The sequence below is a fragment of the Drosophila subpulchrella genome, chromosome 2L (assembly GCF_014743375.2).
Source record: "Drosophila subpulchrella strain 33 F10 #4 breed RU33 chromosome 2L, RU_Dsub_v1.1 Primary Assembly, whole genome shotgun sequence".
Lineage (NCBI taxonomy): Eukaryota > Metazoa > Arthropoda > Insecta > Diptera > Drosophilidae > Drosophila > Drosophila subpulchrella.
The window spans coordinates 4,695,159-4,712,591 of record NC_050610.1 but is presented as its reverse complement, the minus strand read 5'-3'; the positions used below and the strand labels follow the sequence as shown (position 1 = coordinate 4,712,591).

Here is a 17,433-nt window from a genome sequence, read left to right as displayed (position 1 = left end):
TGCTGCCTTTTGTGTTTGCTGGGCTTTTGTGCAGCGGGTGCCCGGGTGTTTTAATGGGCGGCAGGGTGCAGATGCAGCTGCAGCCGAGTGCTTAACGCTTTATTTTCATTAACATTCCTAAGTTGCCTCTTCAGCGGCTTTAAGCTGGGCGACTGCGCGGCGCATGCGCTGAGGGTGCTGTTAAGGAACAGAGTCCTGCGACAGGACCTGCAATTAGCGAGTCCTCATTCGGAGATGTAATGATATGATGCCAATAGGAAGGGTTCGCAATGGGAGTAACATCTACAAAGTACATTATACGTACGCCATATGCCTGGCAGTTAAATGAACTGTTTCAACTAAAAATAAATATAGAAGGGTTCAGGTGCCCACAAATTAAATTCTATCAACCATCGTCTTTTTGCAAGGGTGAACACCACCGCTCATTGTCATTCGCTCAACCGCTTTTAAATTATTAAAGTATATATAGGCAAAATAAAAGGTAAAAGCTTTTTATTGATTTTCGTTGTTGCATGGAAAAAAATATTATATAAAATATTAGATAAAATTAAGACCCTTTAAAATAAAAGTGCTTGAATAAATAATTTTTGAATTTTAATATTATGTATTTTAATAACATCTAAAGTAAAATATGTATCAAGGGCTGGCACTTAATTTTTTTTATTATATGGTGTTTCAAAAAAAAAGTGTATAATCTTCATTTATTATATTCCTCTCTTAAAGTACCTATTTCTAAAATTTTTCCTATAACAATTTTTAGAATTTTTTTTCTGTGTGCGCTATGTTTGCGGTTTGAAAACACAGACTTCTTAGAGAATGCTGCAAAAGGCGGGTCGACATCCCCGGATGTTATTGTTGCTACCAATTGGCAATATGAACATTACAAGGTCTGCAAGGTTGGGGTTGAAAGCTCAAACATATGGTTGCGAGAGAGAAGAGAAGCTTTCGATTTCCAGGAAAACAAATGGGGGTGTGGATGGGAATCCACCGTTATCGATACCAACCACCCCACCAGCTGATAACGAAAGCTGCAAGTTCCTAAGGGTGAAAAAGCTTCGAGCAGAAAAATACCCAATTTCCTGAACACCTTCCATTGGTTTACATTTCGCCTGGATCCTGATTTTCTGACAAAAAGCAAAAATCCTCTAAAACAATTCAAAATATACAGTACTATAATGGTAGAGCAAGGAAAGGCCTTAAAGTGATTATTTTCACGCGATCAAGTGTAAATCAAAGAGACGTTTGCGGTGGCGAATTTGCGCAGCCCGTCGAAGAAGGCCAAAAATCAATAAGCGTGTAAAATTTGTAAACACGGCAAGCCCTCGACCAGCCTCTCGGTTTCTCTACGCGAAAACACCCCGGCCACTCCCCCAGTGAACTGTGACCGCCAGCTGCCCGAAAAGAAAGGGCCAAAGTCGTAACCATAAAACCGCAGAAATACCCATTAGCCACCGAAATGATTACCAACTTCGCACTGCCCTTGCTATTGATGATCGCGGGAGCAGCAGCCACCGCAGAGCAGGTGGAGTACCTGGATCCACGTCCTCAGCAATCCTCGCCAGCGGAGCACCGCCTTAGCAAACGCATGGATCTGGAGGTGTGCATAGGTGAGGCTTTCTCAAGTACCTACATCCTAATGGATCTATGGTATACTGTTAAGTCGGATTTCACTTTGGGATTATTTCAAATTTTTTGTTCATCAAATTTTTTATAAGTGGAATAATTTAAGTATAATTACCAGGAAATTTGTATACTTTTGAGATAACGTCAGTTATTAATCATAGCAAATTTGATATGTTCCCACCATTTAGGAGTTCAACCAATTTATGTTCAATGTTTCATAATGGTTCTTCGGTAATATTGTTAATTCTGATGTCACTTTCAAAATATTTTAAATCTTTTCTTCATCAAATATTTTGATAAGAGGAATAGTTAAAGCGAAATTTTAGACTTTTAAAATAATGTCAGTTATTCACCATAGAAAATTTGATCTGATCCCACCATTTAGGAACTCAACCAATTTATGTTTAATTTTCTTAATGGATCACTTTAAGAATATTTCAAATATTTTCCTAATCAAATATTTTGAAAAGTGGTATAATATAAGTATAACTATATAAAACAATAATATATAAAATATATATAAGTAAATGTCAGATATTTTGGAGTTCAACTAATTTATGTCCAATTTTTCCTAATGGATCTATGGTAGTACTGGTAACACACTTTAGGATGTATTTTAAATCTTTTCTTCTTCAAATATTTTTGTAAAAGTGGAATAATATAAGTACAATTAACGCGAAATGTTATACTTATAAAATTATGTCAGTTGTTTATCATAGAAAATCTGATCTGATCCCACCATTTAGGAGTTCAACCAACTTATGTTCAATTTAATTTTACAATATATGGGATATGGGATACTTATAGTGTTTTGAAAACTGCCTAAAACAATTTTCAAAAACATAACAGCATCAATAAAACATATTATTTCTTATTAAAAGAGTTGATTATTTAAAATATTTACAGTATAAGCCCCATTACTAAATTAAGGAGATCTGACAATATCCGTATAACTATATGTGTTTTTAATAAATAAATAAAAGCTATAATTACTGTCTATGATACATTATTTTTTATGAATCACCCGAATAGCTAATCCTTCACTGCTATCCACAGGTCACTTTGACGTCCATAAAAACACGATAATCCGAACCGGGGAGTCCCAGGCGATCGGTGGCAAGTACCTCCAGGGTCTCGAGTTGGACACCATCGAGGAGTGCGAAAGGCTGTGCTGCGAGACGATCTCCTGTGATGTGTACATCTTCGAGCGGAAGGCCGGAGGCTACTGCTATCTCTTCGAGTGTGGTCCTCCGGAAGACTTCCGATGCAAGTTCACACGTCACGCCAACTATACAAGTGCCGTTCTGAACCCTCAGCCGAAGCAGACCAGCGAGTTGGTCAGCACTCCGCGTCCGCAGTTGCCCCACATCCCCAGCAACAATGTTTCGCAGCAGGAATGGGAGCTGAGCAACCTGAAGTTGAAGCCGGAAGCGAGGGACAAGCCCACAGTTTCCACCGCTGCGGTGGTGGCTCCCACTTCTGGAACGGGAGTGGGTGTGGGCCAGCCGGCAGTTTACCAAGCTCAAAGCGGTGAGTTGTGGTTAGGTTTTTAATATCCGGTACTATAGAAAAGAAGGGCATATTCGACTGGAAACCAACAAGAAAATATAGTAGATGACCAGTTTATTGGTTTTACCTAATATTTTTATCATACAGATGTTTAAAATTTGTTACTTACTAAAATGCACTACAAATACGGTCCCATTTCTCAATGTCATGTTAACGTTTGTCATCGTGTTAAATTGCTTTTTTGAAAAACGTACTATCTCAATATCAGGTTTATGTGACCAAAACCACTTAGTCAGCAACGTTCAAACCTACAAAACAAAACTGATAACAAAGAGTTCATATCACAGTGAACAAGAATTTCCATTTTCGAACAATTTCACTTTCTCTGAAAGATAACAAACTTTTTAACATGATGTCAAAAATCAATCCTAATTGTTTCACGTTTTTTAAAGACAAATATTGAAATGAACTGATATTTCTTTCTGCTAAAATCAGAAACCATCGGCTCAATTTCAGTTCCCGCTGCGCAATGTGGGCGCTTCCAGTTCACCTGCCATTCCGGAGAGTGCATCGCGGTCTACAATGCCTGTGATGGAATACCCCAGTGCGAGGACGGGAGCGACGAGGGACCGGAAGTGAGTTGCCCTATCAACATCATTTGGGCCCCTTTGCAACCGTTAATTACTAACCCAATTTTCAGTGCAACGCCGTATCGTCGACGGCCACAAAATCGAGCGGTAGCAGCGGCAATTTGGAGCCCGTGAAGCCCATGGTTCAGCAATATCTGCCTGTGCAGAACGTGCAACAGCAGTTGCAGGTCGTGGCCCAGCAGCAACAGCAACAGCAACAACAGCAGCAGCAGCAACAACCACCGCAGCAATCACAACATGTCATTGTTTTGGGTCCACCACCCCCACCGCCGCCTCCACCGCCCATGGTGAACAATCGGGAAGATGCCGCCGCCTGGGCTAACCGCAAGATGATTGCCGAGGGGCAGCAGCAGCAGCAACAGCAACAGCCACTGCCACAGCAGCAACTTCAAATGCAACAGACACCTCAGCAGAAAGCAGAGATCATAAGCACGGGTAATTAAAGATAAAAGACTATAAGAAAATATAATTAAGTGTGGAAATGGGGAGATACTTTAAGGAAAAGACAGAGTGTCAAAGTAGATTAGTTGAAGAGATATATAATTTTTAGCTTAAAAAACGCGGAAATAATTAGGTGTTTCCAAGCTAAACCAAAATATGTCCTTATTTTATTCCATTGTTAGCTTTTCCTACAATTAGAAATATTTTTAAACAGGGGTGCCACAGAAATCCCTATATTGATTATAAGATACTTACGCTGAATAGGTGGCACCCCCCAAAAGATTTTCACAGAGGGTTTACCATTATAAGGAATCATAAGAAATGAGGTGCCAATTTTTAATTAACATTTTACAAAAATATATTCCTTACAAATAAAGTGGTGTCTACCGACTGCAATCTTAAGTGACTGACTTCCGCTTTGGCCCCACTCCTCAAACTTTAAAGTTTTAATTAAATTCGATTGAATGTCCAGCACCAATTAGGTACAGCCTGCGAGACAAGGCAGTCTGACAAAACTAAAAATTGAGTAAATATTTATGAGGGAAAAGAATGGTCCCCCGAGGAAGCGGCGCCCAGTGCGACATTAGCACACAAATTGCCGGCAAAGCGCACGCAATGAACCCACTTCCAGGGCCATTTTCACATCCCCTTTCCCCGAGGCTTTTCTTCTGGGAAAATCGCAAATTGCCCATCAGTTTTCATTGTGTGAAATGGGAGCTGCCGTCGCTCGAAATTGATTTACGGATGTTTGTGCAATGTGCGTGCTGTGTCTCTGTCTACTCGTAATTAATTCAATTAGCTGTGCGTTAAGTGGGGGACACACTTCATACTTCCTTGTGACGCTTCCACTTTCTTGCAGATGAGCAGAGCCACATATTCAGCCACAAAGGCGGCCTCCAATTGCAGCAGCCGGCTAATGGACAGGTCCAGGGGCAGGTCCAGGGAGCAGCGACGGTACAGGTTCAGGGGCAATCCACACCGCTCCAGTTGCCCAGCTACGATGGCAATCAAGCTATGTATGGCATGTCGCTACCTCGCTCCGGAATGTATTTGTCACAGCAGCAAAATCAGCCCCAGCAGCAGCTCCAGGCGTCGTCCTCTGGCCAGCAGCAGGTGCCATCCAATGTGGTGTGGGCCCCACAGACGCCTTTGGCACCGCAGCAACAGTCGCCGGTGCAGCAGCAACCTTCGCTGGTACCGCAGCAACCTGGTCATGTCTATGCTGCTGCTCCAGCCATTCAATCTGCGCCAGCTGCTCAGCAAGCGATGCTGCCTGTCCTAAATGCCGCACCCGCACCTGGAAAAAACCAGGGACTAGCTGAAGACGGGGACTACGAAGACTACGATGAGGAGACTTTAACAGAGGCGCCAAGAAAGGTGACACTTAACATTTTATCCTGTACATATAAACATAGATTATTAATTACTTATTTCTACAGAAGCAGCACAAGCACAAGAAGGTCAAGGTGAAGACGGCCAAGGATCCCATTGAACTGGCCTTGGAGCAAAATAAGCAGCAGCAGCAGGAGGCATCATTGCCAGCTCTACCCGTTCCCGTGTCGCCAGTGCACGAGCAGTACAAGATGATCCACGAGAACCTGGCGATGGAGTTCCGGGACCACGACGGTCACTCGGAGCGTCCCGGCGGAGCCGTTCTCTCGCTGACCCTGGGTCTGTTGGTGACCGCCGCTCTGGCCATCCTCATAGGATGCAGGATGCGAACGGTGAGCCGGAGGGCTCGACGACTGGGCGGCAAGACGCCCTATTCGCAGGAGGCCGACTTCCTGGTCAATGGCATGTATCTTTAAGCCAGATGCCTGCGGGGTGGGACGGGGGCTTGCCAAGATTCATTGTGTTGTTCCACGTGCGGGGAGCGTGCACATATTTATGTTTAATAGTGTAATGAGAAACATATTTTATATAAACAAAGATATATCGAATAAAATTAAAACTTAAAGTAACTACGTGACATTCATTTTTGGCGAGGACCCTGAGGAACCTGAATTGGGAATTTGATAACCTTTCAAACGATTAAAGAGCCGAAATTATAATTTTGCAATATTTTTTATTTAAGTTCTTTTCCATCCTCCGGTTTTTTTTTGTTTTGGTTACGAAAAAACTTACAATTATTTTGTTACGAAATTTTTTCAGTTTTTTCATTGATGTGACACTGGCTGTTTAGTCAGTAAAACTACAAAATAGTAGGAAGTTGGTTTTCATTAAACTTTTGTTGTTTTCCTTTATATATCAGCACTATACTCGAATTGCCTTTGTTCAAAATAACAAATTTCTCGGTTGTGGAGCCTTTTAATTTTCAAGTCTAAAAACAATATTAATCAGTTATTTCTGAAGTTATTTGGCCAAAAAACAAATCTCAAACGCTTAAAAATATCACATTAAAAAATTAAACCGAATCCGACATTTTATATAAATAACACAAATTTATTTAATTTCGTTTTGGAATTTGGAATAGGTTGTCTTAAGTTTTGTATACATAGATTTATTTCGTTTTTCGTTTACCACTCCGTATTTAGTCTTTTGTTGATGAGAATTTTCCTTGCTGTGGCCAGTTTTTTGAATGAAAATCATCTTTTACGAAGTTATCTGCCCTGACATTGGTTGCATTAATATATTACGCATTAAAATAGGCTTTTCTCTTTACTCGTTTAGCTCCATTTTCACTTAACACTGTACACATATAATGTAAACTAATTGTATTTATATTTATTTATGCAGTTGAATAGTTTGTAGTTTAATATGTCAATGTGCCATTTATCATGCAATTTTTTATTGAATGTGTTCCTCTCGTTTGACTCGTTTCAATGTTTTCGGTTGCTAAGCGATCTAAAAACAAAACTAGTTTCCGAAAAATACAACTCAAGAAATCTCCAAATGTTTTTACAACTTCTGTATTAGCTCGATATAAATATATGTAGGCTGAATTGGATCGACTGGCTGTTGGCGGTTGCTGTTCATGTTCATGTTTCGTGTACATGTTATGGTAGTTTTTACTGTTAATTTATTAGTTATCGTATTTTAATATATATTTATAAAATAGACTTTCTCCGTTGCAAGATGCGAATTTTCGTTTCTGTTGTTGCAGTTTTCGGTTTGTGGTACATGTACGATGCCGGAACTTACGCATCATGTTGCGTACCTAAACGAGGAAATAAAAGAAAGTGTTATTGTAAGGTTGCTATAATTAATTTGCGGTGACCTACCGTTTTGTCCAGAGACGCGCAATTCGATCGTGCTCCTCTCGATTCTGCAAATATTGCGTGGCAATGCTGCCCACCAGCGGATCAGCTATAAAGGGATCAAGGTTAAAACGTTTAAAATATGTGTAACATTATTATAAATATTCCATCCAAAAACACGGTGCAATACGGAAAATTTAACCGAACTTTGGATTTTAAAATCTCTAAATACTCATCAATACGAGTCAACCACCACAATTAATCATCATCAACAGACACTTTAAAAATAGGTTACAATTCTCAGAAATATTATACTGCGAAATATAAAACATTTCTGGAATGGAAATGGAAACCCCATAATGAACATTAATCAAGAATCTAGGAAATATGATTATTTCATAATCAAGTCTGAGAATGTTTGTTTTTTTACCGTCTACTGGCATTCAAATATATTATTATTATAAGGACTCTGCCTTGCGATCCTCACCTGGATTACAGTCTGTGAGCAGGGAGCAAATTGAGAGCAAGACCTTTGATATGGTCAGCGCCGGCGACCAGTTGTCCTTGAGTATGTCCAGGCAGATGACGCCCTGGCTGTTGATGTTGCAGTGATAGATGCGCGTGCGGAACGTGACTTTGGGCGGCTTGAAGGGGTACTCCGGCGAGAAGTGTATGTCGAGGAAGAAGACGCCGCCCTCGTAGACGGATCCGGGTGGTCCCAGGATGGTGGAGACCCATTCGTACAGGTTGTCGCCCTTGGGCCCGGCACTGCAGTTGGGCGGTGGGTCTAGTGTGATCTCGGCCAGCTCCTTCTGTATGCGCTTGGCCGACGTGCCCAGGGCTTTGGAAATCCTGGGCGTGGGCTTAGAGTCCTTACGTGGCTCGTCTCCGCCGGCTGCATTGCTGCCAGAGGCTCCACCGTTGGCGTTACTGCCCCGGCCACCACGTGCCTGCGGCGTTCCGGCGGACGAGGGCTGACTGGGATTGCTCACGTTGCTGGTCGTCGTGCTGGGCGTGCTCGGGGCATTCGAGGTGGCACTGGAGGTGGCCACCTCGGCGACACTGCCCGCTGCTGGGGTTGAAGACATTCTTGGTCGTGGTCGTTTGAACTGGAAAGGGCAGGGAAAGAGGTTAGAGGTTATAGGTTGCTTTTGCCAAGTATTTAAAAATTTTATTATGATATGCGAGTTAACAGATATGCGAGTGATTTACAATCGAGTAGAATTTCTACGTAGACTGGAAACGGAAATATAAGAACAAGGCATTCCCTAGGAATATGCAACTGTTTCGGGTTTGGTATTGCAGATTTGTTTGTTTTTGGTATGTTTGCGGACAGATTTTTGGGCATCCCCGGAAATGTACATTTGCATGGAATGTACAAAACGGGTCCTTATAATATCTCTGTCCACACATCCCTATGAAAATGGGTGCCAGTGGCACACAGCTATTACACGCAGATCTTGGCCGGGTTTCCCCAGGGTCCTTGACCTGGTTTTCCACCTTGTTTTTGCCCCTTTATGATGACAGGGGTTTGCTTTTGTTTCGCACAAACGCACACATTTCTATTGAGCAGCGGCAGCGGCCATTTTGGCAAGCCCCGGCCGTGGAAAGGGGGTTTTTCGAGGGGGGTGCAAGGCCCCGGTTCCAGGTATTATTCCCGAACCAGTACCAGGTGAAACCTCCGCAGGTGATCCCCTGGCCAGCCGACTTTCAGCCGCGTGTGCTGCATGCCGCAAAAAATCAATCAGCAGACATTTGCAAAATGCCGCCGCCGACTGAGGATGATGCCGCTGCTTCCGCCGCCTGCAGCCCGATTGCACAATTCCGCGGAACTCGAGCGCCGATAGTGCGGCGGTCTGCCCAGAGACCTGCCCCCGGTTCACTATACACACCTCACTATCGCAGTTCCTTCACTTTTTTCTATCACAACACTTGCGAAAATGATTCGCTCGCCTCTGCCTGTGTCGCCTGCTGCCCTCTCGCTCGCACTCTTGCGCACACGGCCTTCGCTGTGGCCGCAAGGCTGTCCCGCTGGCGTCCTCGGTGGGTGGCAGTGGGGGCGGTCCGACTCCTGCGGTTTTCACCTTTCCAGTCGCTTTTACTTGGCTAGAATTACAGTTGGCAAATACGCGGAGACGCAGAGCCGTCTTTATCTTTGTTAGAAACTCGATAATTTGTATGTTTGTAGCCAGCTATCGCTCCGGGTCCGTCTCTAGCTGCTGGCGGGAGCGCTCATCCCTAGGAAACAATCGATGACCAGCACCGATAGCCCTTTTCTGCCGTCTGGCAACTCTTTGGTTTTAAAATTTACTCCGATTTAGTTTCAACTTTTTTTGTTTAATTAATGGTTAAGAAAGTGACTCATTATTAGTTAAATAAGAAACATAAATAAAAATCTATTATTTTTAAAACCTATTACAAGTTAAAGTTGACTGTAAGTATGTTTTTAACAAATAAAGTGAAAACATATTTATTTTTAAGACAATGTATTTGCACATTCTTATAGTTCCAGGCCAGTTAAAGACATTTTATTTATTTATTTCATTGAATCCGCATCAACGTTTGCAGATATTGTAGACTAACCAAAGTAGTAGTTTGAAAGTACTTCTATCTAATTCATATAATAAAACACTACCCAGTTTCATTGAATATTTACTTTATACTTTAAACCTATCTTGTATTTATAAAAAGTTTACAATGTTTAGGATTACTTCGTCTCCATGTCATCTGCTAAAGCCTTGCGGGATTTGAACACCCGCACCGTGTTGTCGGCTCCTCCGGAGACTATGTACTTGGGATTGGACCAGTCGATGTCCAGGACCTTGTCGCCGTGACCCAGAAGATCGTACAGTGGGGCCTTGGGACTTCTGCAATCCCACAACTTGTTCTGGTTGTCGTAAGCGCCGGAGACGAAGAGGAACTCCTCCGTGTTGGACCACATGACGCTCTGCACCCAGGCATTGTGTCCCAGGTAGGTGTTCCGAACCACAGATCCCTCTGAAAGATGGGATTAATACTGGTTAGGGAAGGGACTTTGATTATTTTGGGAAAATGTGATCGTACGGTTCGTCCTGGCATCGTAAAGCCTCAGATTCTTGTCCGCAGAGGCGGTCAGTATCAGCCGGTTCAGCTTTGAGTAGCTCGCATCGAAGATGGACTTGTTGGTGGATATTTCGGTCTTAATGCCCTCGAGGCTCAGATCCCACACCTTGAGTGTGTGATCCCAGCTGCCAGTGAGCAGAGTGGTGGCATCCATCCATTGCACAGCGGAAATGCTCTCTCGATGTCCCTGCAGGGTCATTTTGGGGGTCTGCAAACCAATATGCAATGAGTTACAATTACAATTACAAATATAAATGAGTACCCACCCTGACGCCGCTCTCCTTCATCCGCTTGGAGGTGCCCTCGGCCGCATCCTCCACCTCTGCCGACCACACCTTCAACATGGTATCCCAAGAGCCCGTGGCGAATCTCTGGCCATCCGGACTCACACTGACGCTATCGACGCCTCGTTCGTGGCCCTTGCAAACGGAGACGCACTCCACCGAGTTGGACGCCACGCTCCACTGCCACAGCATGGCCGTCTGATCCTGCGAGGTGGACACGAAGCGACCGGTCTCCTCGTCCAGTGATATCCAGTCCACCGCCTTAATGGGCGCCGTGTGGCCGGGAATGGTGAGGATGTGCTTGCCCTTGTTGGTCCACAGGTTCAGGGTGTTGTCGTAGCAGCCGCTGAGGATCCACTTGCCGCTGGCCTTCACCGCCGACACCCAGTCGTCGTGGAGCAGGCAATCCTGGGGCTCCGGCGCCGGAAACCGCTCCACATACTCGATTTCGATGGCATCCTCAAAGCTGATGGCCTTCTCACGCAGGTGATCGCATAGTCGACCGCGCAGGTACTCGTCGAACACCAGGAAATCAAAGTCTGTTTCGGAGGAGCCATCCTTCTGGCGGAGAAGGGCATTAACGAATGTGTTTAGCTCCGCGGTGGTGACGGTTCCATCGATGGCATACGGCACATCCGGCACGGCATAGCTGAAAAGAGGATCCTTGATTAAATGGGATCTCATGAGAGTTTTACGATGGACACTCACTGCTCCTGTTTGGTTTTCAGGTGAACCTGCACCTGCCCCTCGCCGTTTTCCACATCCATCTCCTGGCCCACGTGCGTTTTCCTAGGCACTTGATTCTTGATCGGATCGGGGGGTTTTCCCGCGGAAGTATATGGGGATTATGACCTAACTCCGGTTCGTTGGAGCAGCAATGGACCACACAACTAATGGATCTTCTTGCAGGAGTTTATTGTGTTCAGTTAAATTGTAAAAAAGCGTGTTTTTAATAGAACGATGGTAAATGCAACAATTACAACGAAAAGCACTAAAAAACGACAAACAAAAATGTGTTATCGCACTTTTATCGGAGCGGTATAGTCGAATTTATATCGATACTTTGGCGCCAATTGATTTTTTAAATGTGCATTTGAAAGAAAGGTATGTTGGAGAATTCTGTAATTATCTCGAGTTACAGATTTATAATAAAGTTTTTTGTTAATTTTTATTTCTTAAATATTATTATCAATTATTATTTATTTTTTATATAACTTTGAACCATAATAAATTAAATTGCTTTTATTTCTTATGATTTGTATACTAACTTAAAACTTTGCAAAGTTTTTCCTCTATGGATTTTGGCTAGATGAATATGAATATATTTGTAATAGCGATCAAGTCTGTAAGGCCCCTCATGACGTCGCCACTGACAATTGTTTTTAGGTATTAAAACAAAAAAGTATCCTAAAAAGATACGAGCCAAATTCGCAATATCGATAATTAAATATTTTTGCAAGCAAATCAGACGCAGATGTTTCGCTGTAATTTAGCCATTCGATCGCTATATCCCTCTCTCTTGCTCCTCTTACGCAAATCGGAAAAATAAAAAACGGCCAGCCATGGCGGCAATTTGTAAATGACTCTTCAATCTTCAGACTGGTAATTGTTAATTTTTTCGTACAGGCTATTAATATGAACCAGATAGCACCTGAAAGACCACTCTGCGGTTGAGTGTGCACTGGAAGGTTAAATGCCACTTGACATTTCCGAAGAGGCGCTTAACCTTCGCATTAAAATTGGACAAATGCCCAAGAAAATATTTCCAATAAAATATGAATTCACCTTAATGGGTCGATGGGGATATTGCGCTGGAAGTAATAACACTCTTCATGGGATTATTTTTACTGCAAAACTTTTGCTGCTAGTGGGGCTTCACGAAAACCAGAAACGAAGCGAAATGAAAGAGCTGAAGCTTTCCAGATTTTCGGGGCTTCCAGCGGCGGAGCTCAGCTTATAAAACGGGCTGTGCGCCTGCGCAGCAGAAACATTACAACAAACGCCGCGCGCAAGGTAAGACACAATCCATGATCCATCCAAGTTCCATGGGTTCGATCGAGACGGGATAGCCTTACTGAATCCGGGAATCTCTCTATCCGCAGTTTAAAGAGCCACATCCCAAACTACACCACAAAATGAAAGTGTTCGCGCTGTGCTCGATGCTCGCCCTCCTGCTGGCCGGCGCCCAGTCCCTGCCCCAGAACCGCGAGGGTGCCGCCTACACGAACGAGGCCATCCGACAGGCCCAGCAGACCCTGCTCATCCCCAAGGACGCCCAGATCCAAAATGTCCAGGAGGGCATCGAGCTGGGCGCCTACGAGCAGATCCCCGGCAACCAGCGCATCAACCTGTTCGAGATCCTTGGCGACCAGGTGCCCTCCGAGGTGATAAACAACCTGCAGTCCCAGGTCGACCAGATCGGTCGCAACTAAGTCGCAGGACTACGCCCTTCGTTAGCTCATTGCATTTCCCCTCCTCATTGTTAAGTTTTCTCTCAGTAATAAAAGAAAAAATTACCCCTATTTAATCGAAGCATTTCTGTATTTTGCACTCCAAACGAAACCCGAAGCGAAAAAAAAGCGAAAGTGATCCTCCCCGAAAACCTGTTGGCTCCTCTGCAAAACTCTCGATCGGAAAGAGTGATTTATTGGACTTTTTGTGGCTTTTTCCTAATGCTCTTCGGACACTTTCTCCTCGCCGATCCCGCTGCGCATACGAATTAACAATAAAAGTCGGCACATTACTGTGAGCCGTGGTCTGGGCATGATCCTCAACCTTGTTATGTAAGTCGGGGATTGTGCATTACAGTTCAATATGATGGAGTCGCTGGTAACCCGAGTGGTTGTGCCCCGCCGGCAACTTTTGCGTTGCCGTCGTGATGCAACAGTTGTCGTCGTGATTGTTTTCCTCAGACGTTTTAACTTTTGTTTTTGTTTCTGCTGGGCCTCGTATTGTTTATTTAATTTCTGGTAATTGCCGCCACATGCACTTGCATGTGTAATGAGGTATCCGCGAGGGGGTGTGGCATGCCCGCAGGGAGCCGCTGCTTGCGTAACATCTGGGTAGGACCGAGGTTCGTAGGGCTTTCAGGCCTAATTACATGCAATTACCAATGTCACTTAAGGTAAATAATTATTCGACATTTGTACTTAATGTGTAAACGGAATGTGTTTACCAAATACCAAAATATGATCTTGTACAATAAGATGTTCTACCAAATCATTTTTCGGTTAGGATAGAACGCATACTTGTTATATTTCCTCGATTGGTTTTTACCTCAGTATTTAAAAATGCCAAATCCCCGTTTTTATACGATTATTTTCTAGGAAACGCCTTTTAATTATAGTATAATGCAATTTGGGATTAACACACCAAAAAACTTTTGGATAAAATTAACCAATATAATAGTTAAATGGTCCGGACCCATTGAATTTTCAATTTGATCAAATAGTTACTTTACCAACAAAAAAATACCACACAACTTACCATTTAATGGTAGTTTTAGTATTCATTAGTAACTGAAGCCACAATAAAATTCACCCCATAATTAGTTGTAAACTTTTTTTACAGTTACTTTACTATCCCTCTTGATCAATTTAACCCATAAAATTTTTTCGCGTGAATAAAGCAAAATATGGAACATCAAAATGCCCACTACTTACCATTTTATGGTAGTTTTAGTATTCAATAGTAACCGAAGCAACAATAAAATTCAACTCATGATTAGTTGTTAGCTTTTTTAAAGTTACTTTACTATCCGTAAAGTGACCACAATTTAAGTCATACTATTTTTTCGTGTGAATATAAAGTTTTATATATTATATATACTTAGCTCTTTTTAATCGAAATTATACCCCAGAATTCTTAATAAGATTTCTTATTTTCGCCTCCCACTCACCCATTAAAACAGTTCTTCTTTTGTGTTTAAATTTACCTCATTTTATTTCATAGTTCATACATTTTATAATGAGCTTCAATCTAAATTTACGCTAGTTAAAGTATTTTCATAATATAGTTTACTTTATCTCAAAAAATCTGTGTGGTGGTGTGTGAGTGACGGTGTGCACGATCATCGCCTAAATAAGTTATGTTCATATAGGTAATTATTTAATTTATGGACTAACTAAAGAATGACTGCGTTTTTATTTTGACACTTTTCTCCTCTCGTTAGTTTTGAAATTGAGGCGGCCTGCGGAATTCCTTATTGGGGAACCCTCGTCCTTCACTTCGATGATCATCGACTCAATGTCAAGTTTAAACTAGTTTAAATTGTATATAAATTATGGTTAAAGTAGGAGTAATTGTAAATTGCTTTAAATTAAAACTTTGCCATATTCAGTCTAAACTTAAAAGCTTTTCAAATTAAAGAGGACTATATAGTTTGCCAACGCGTTTTAACACAAACCACCGCTGGAGCGATCGGTTCCCTTTTTTCATAAATCATTTCCATTCGTTATGAAATAAATTACAAATTAAATAAAATCATGATGAGATAAAACAAGTTAAAAATTTCTCCTTCTCAAATGTTGCGACTTATTCGATGAATTTCGATTGTGGGCGTGGCAATGGTTGAATGTTTTATGTATGTGCACTTAGGTCGATAGGTATAAATAAGAAATATAACTAAGCAATGTGGATTGCCTTAGAATGAAACATTTCGTTATTGCATTTGGGGAGCCCAGCTTTGCTAATCATACGTAAGTTAATGATTTAGTTCAATAAGGTTGATAAATTCAGAAGGTGTTCATGCAGTCTATGGAAATGATAAATCTTCTTCCCCGTTTCTTTTTTTCTGGCTACTTAAACCTAACACTTGCTCACTTGAATGGTTGGATTTTATGGTGTATGTATATACAATAAAAGGTTTGATCTTCCAAGTAAACCAGCTTCCGCCGCTGAAGACGATCTTCAGTAGATCCTCTGCAGATATAGGCGTCCCAGGGGCAGGGCCCGCTCCACGAAACTCTTCTCGGCCCTCGCCGAGGACTTGTCCAGCGAACTGGTCTTGGCCACCGTCTCCTGGCTCTCGTCCAGCTTCAGGCTCTCGGCATCGTCCTTGGGATCCACTCCACCCACCTGCTGACCCATCTGCTGACCCGCCCCCGAGCCCAGCTCATCGATCTCCAGGGTGGACACTTGGTTGGACTTGGGGGTGATAGGCTCCCGTTCCCTAACCTCCCCGCTGCCCAGCTCCACCTCCAGCTCCTCGCCCTGACCGATCTTCTCCAGCTGCAGATCGCTGCCGTTCTGGATGCGGGTCTCCCCGGATATGTCTTCGCCACTGTACATCAGCAGCGGCACCAAGGAGCTCTTCTCGCGGACGGAAGAGGCAGCCGCCATCATTTCCTCGGTGGTGGACGACGACTTGTCCTGGTAGAGATCTATGTCGCCGCCACCGCTTCCACTGCCGCTGCCATCCAGATTGGAGTCGGGCGTTAGCTTCACATGCCGGTGGTCCACCTCAAAGGGACTAGGAATGCTCCTGGGCTCGTCCTTCTCGGACTCGGCTATGTCCTCCAGCTCCACGAGCGGGAAGTTCACGTCCCGCAGGCTGAAGTCGTCCTCGGGCAGGGAGGGATAGGCCGGATTGGACTCCACCTGGGGCACATCGTCCTCCACCTCCAAGTGGTGGGTGGAGGAGCTTGGGGGAGGCATCTCACTGCTTACTCCTGGGGAATCTGTGCTGATTTCTATGCCAGACTTGCTGGTTGTACGGCTGATGGTGGATTGGCTGGTTGTTGGTGGTGCGTCTCTGGGTTTCGATGGCCCATCTGTGGTGATCCTGGCTATGGATCCAGGTCCCTCAGTGGTGGATATGATGTGGTAGATGTTGTCACTGCCTGCGGTGTCCGGTTCGAGTTCCCCCCCGTCGGATGACTCCACCAGCGAGTCCCTAAAGCCATTTTGGATGAAGAACGACCCGCCGGACTCTTCGTTGTTTCCAGTGCTCTGGGTGGGTCCCTCTGTGGTGTACTCCCGCTTGATGTTCACCTTGCTGGGGTCGTTCCCGGCCAGCGGCTGCAGTCCGTCGGCATTGTAGGTGACCAGGGGCTTCACCTGTTGCTCCACGATGTTGCTGCTGCTGGGGGAGAGGGGTCTTTCGAGGGGCCTCTCGATGTAGCCCACCGAGGCGATGAGCTTTAAGCTCTCGCTGCCGCCTGGAAGTGCTTTCGGGTTGCTGTCTTGGCTGTCCGTTGGTGTTGCTGCTGTCGCCGGCGATGTTGCTGCTGCTGCTGCCGGAGTGCTGCTGATGGCAGGTGTTGCTGTTGTGATTGCTGCTCCTCCTGCTCCTGCTCCTCCTGAAGTGGTGCTCTCCACCAAACTGGTGGTTACTGGTGGTGCAGGTGGAGGTCCCTCGGTGGTGGGCATCGAACTGCTGGGCTTGCGTGTCGGAATCGACGGCTTGGCCTTGTTGTCGTCGGTTATCCGGATCTCCGTGGGCTTGGTTATCTCCTTGATGGTGATGTTCCAGTTGAATCCTGCCGGCTGAGCCAGGCCCGCCGGCTTGGGGGTGGTGGTGGTGGAGCTGCTCACCGGCTCACTGGCCAGCGGCGGGTTGTTGTCCAAAACTGTGGGTGGCAGAAACGTTTTGAATTAGTGACCGCCAGTCGATCAACCCGTGCAATG

At 44.1% G+C, this 17,433-nt stretch overlaps 5 protein-coding genes across 6 annotated transcripts in view; 2 read left to right on the top strand and 3 right to left on the bottom strand.

Moving 5' to 3' along the window:
- Positions 1 to 1,047: 1,047 nt before the first annotated feature.
- LOC119547395 (RNA polymerase II degradation factor 1) lies at positions 1,048 to 6,184 on the top strand. 2 transcript variants are annotated; one of them, XM_037854244.1, is made up of 6 exons: positions 1,048 to 1,607; positions 2,680 to 3,153; positions 3,628 to 3,767; positions 3,833 to 4,217; positions 5,083 to 5,600; positions 5,663 to 6,184. In XM_037854244.1, exons 1-6 carry the CDS (start codon positions 1,457 to 1,459, stop codon positions 6,029 to 6,031), a joined length of 2,037 nt encoding a protein of 678 aa, XP_037710172.1. In that variant the 5' UTR covers positions 1,048 to 1,456; the 3' UTR covers positions 6,032 to 6,184. The 2 variants fall into 2 exon arrangements, with proteins under 2 accessions (XP_037710172.1, XP_037710173.1); XM_037854245.1 differs by having other exon boundaries at positions 1,050 to 1,607; positions 3,649 to 3,767.
- Positions 6,185 to 6,644: 460 nt separating this feature from the next.
- LOC119547397 (ubiquitin-conjugating enzyme E2-24 kDa) lies at positions 6,645 to 9,612 on the bottom strand. The gene is made up of 4 exons (XM_037854247.1): positions 9,313 to 9,612; positions 7,908 to 8,529; positions 7,445 to 7,529; positions 6,645 to 7,380 (listed from the first exon to the last, which is right to left on the bottom strand). Exons 2-4 carry the CDS (start codon positions 8,506 to 8,508, stop codon positions 7,368 to 7,370), a joined length of 699 nt encoding a protein of 232 aa, XP_037710175.1. The 5' UTR covers positions 8,509 to 8,529; positions 9,313 to 9,612; the 3' UTR covers positions 6,645 to 7,367.
- A 447-nt stretch (positions 9,613 to 10,059) lies between these two features.
- Positions 10,060 to 11,792, bottom strand: LOC119547396 (ribosome biogenesis protein WDR12 homolog). The gene is made up of 4 exons (XM_037854246.1): positions 11,515 to 11,792; positions 10,789 to 11,455; positions 10,484 to 10,730; positions 10,060 to 10,417 (listed from the first exon to the last, which is right to left on the bottom strand). The coding sequence occupies exons 1-4, from the start codon at positions 11,571 to 11,573 to the stop codon at positions 10,128 to 10,130; spliced, it is 1,263 nt and encodes a 420-aa protein (XP_037710174.1). The 5' UTR covers positions 11,574 to 11,792; the 3' UTR covers positions 10,060 to 10,127.
- Positions 11,793 to 12,753: 961 nt separating this feature from the next.
- Positions 12,754 to 13,333, top strand: LOC119547400. Its single transcript, XM_037854249.1, has 2 exons — positions 12,754 to 12,819; positions 12,909 to 13,333. Exon 2 carries the CDS (start codon positions 12,942 to 12,944, stop codon positions 13,236 to 13,238), a length of 297 nt encoding a protein of 98 aa, XP_037710177.1. The 5' UTR covers positions 12,754 to 12,819; positions 12,909 to 12,941; the 3' UTR covers positions 13,239 to 13,333.
- Positions 13,334 to 14,722: 1,389 nt separating this feature from the next.
- The window catches only part of LOC119547394 (mucin-5AC), a 34,185-nt gene continuing 31,474 nt past the window's right edge, over positions 14,723 to 17,433 (bottom strand). Inside the window, exon 7 of the mRNA XM_037854243.1 lies at positions 14,723 to 17,375. Coding sequence (XP_037710171.1) covers positions 15,715 to 17,375 — 1,661 coding nt within the window. The 3' untranslated portion in view covers positions 14,723 to 15,714. The remainder of the gene's footprint in view (positions 17,376 to 17,433) is intronic.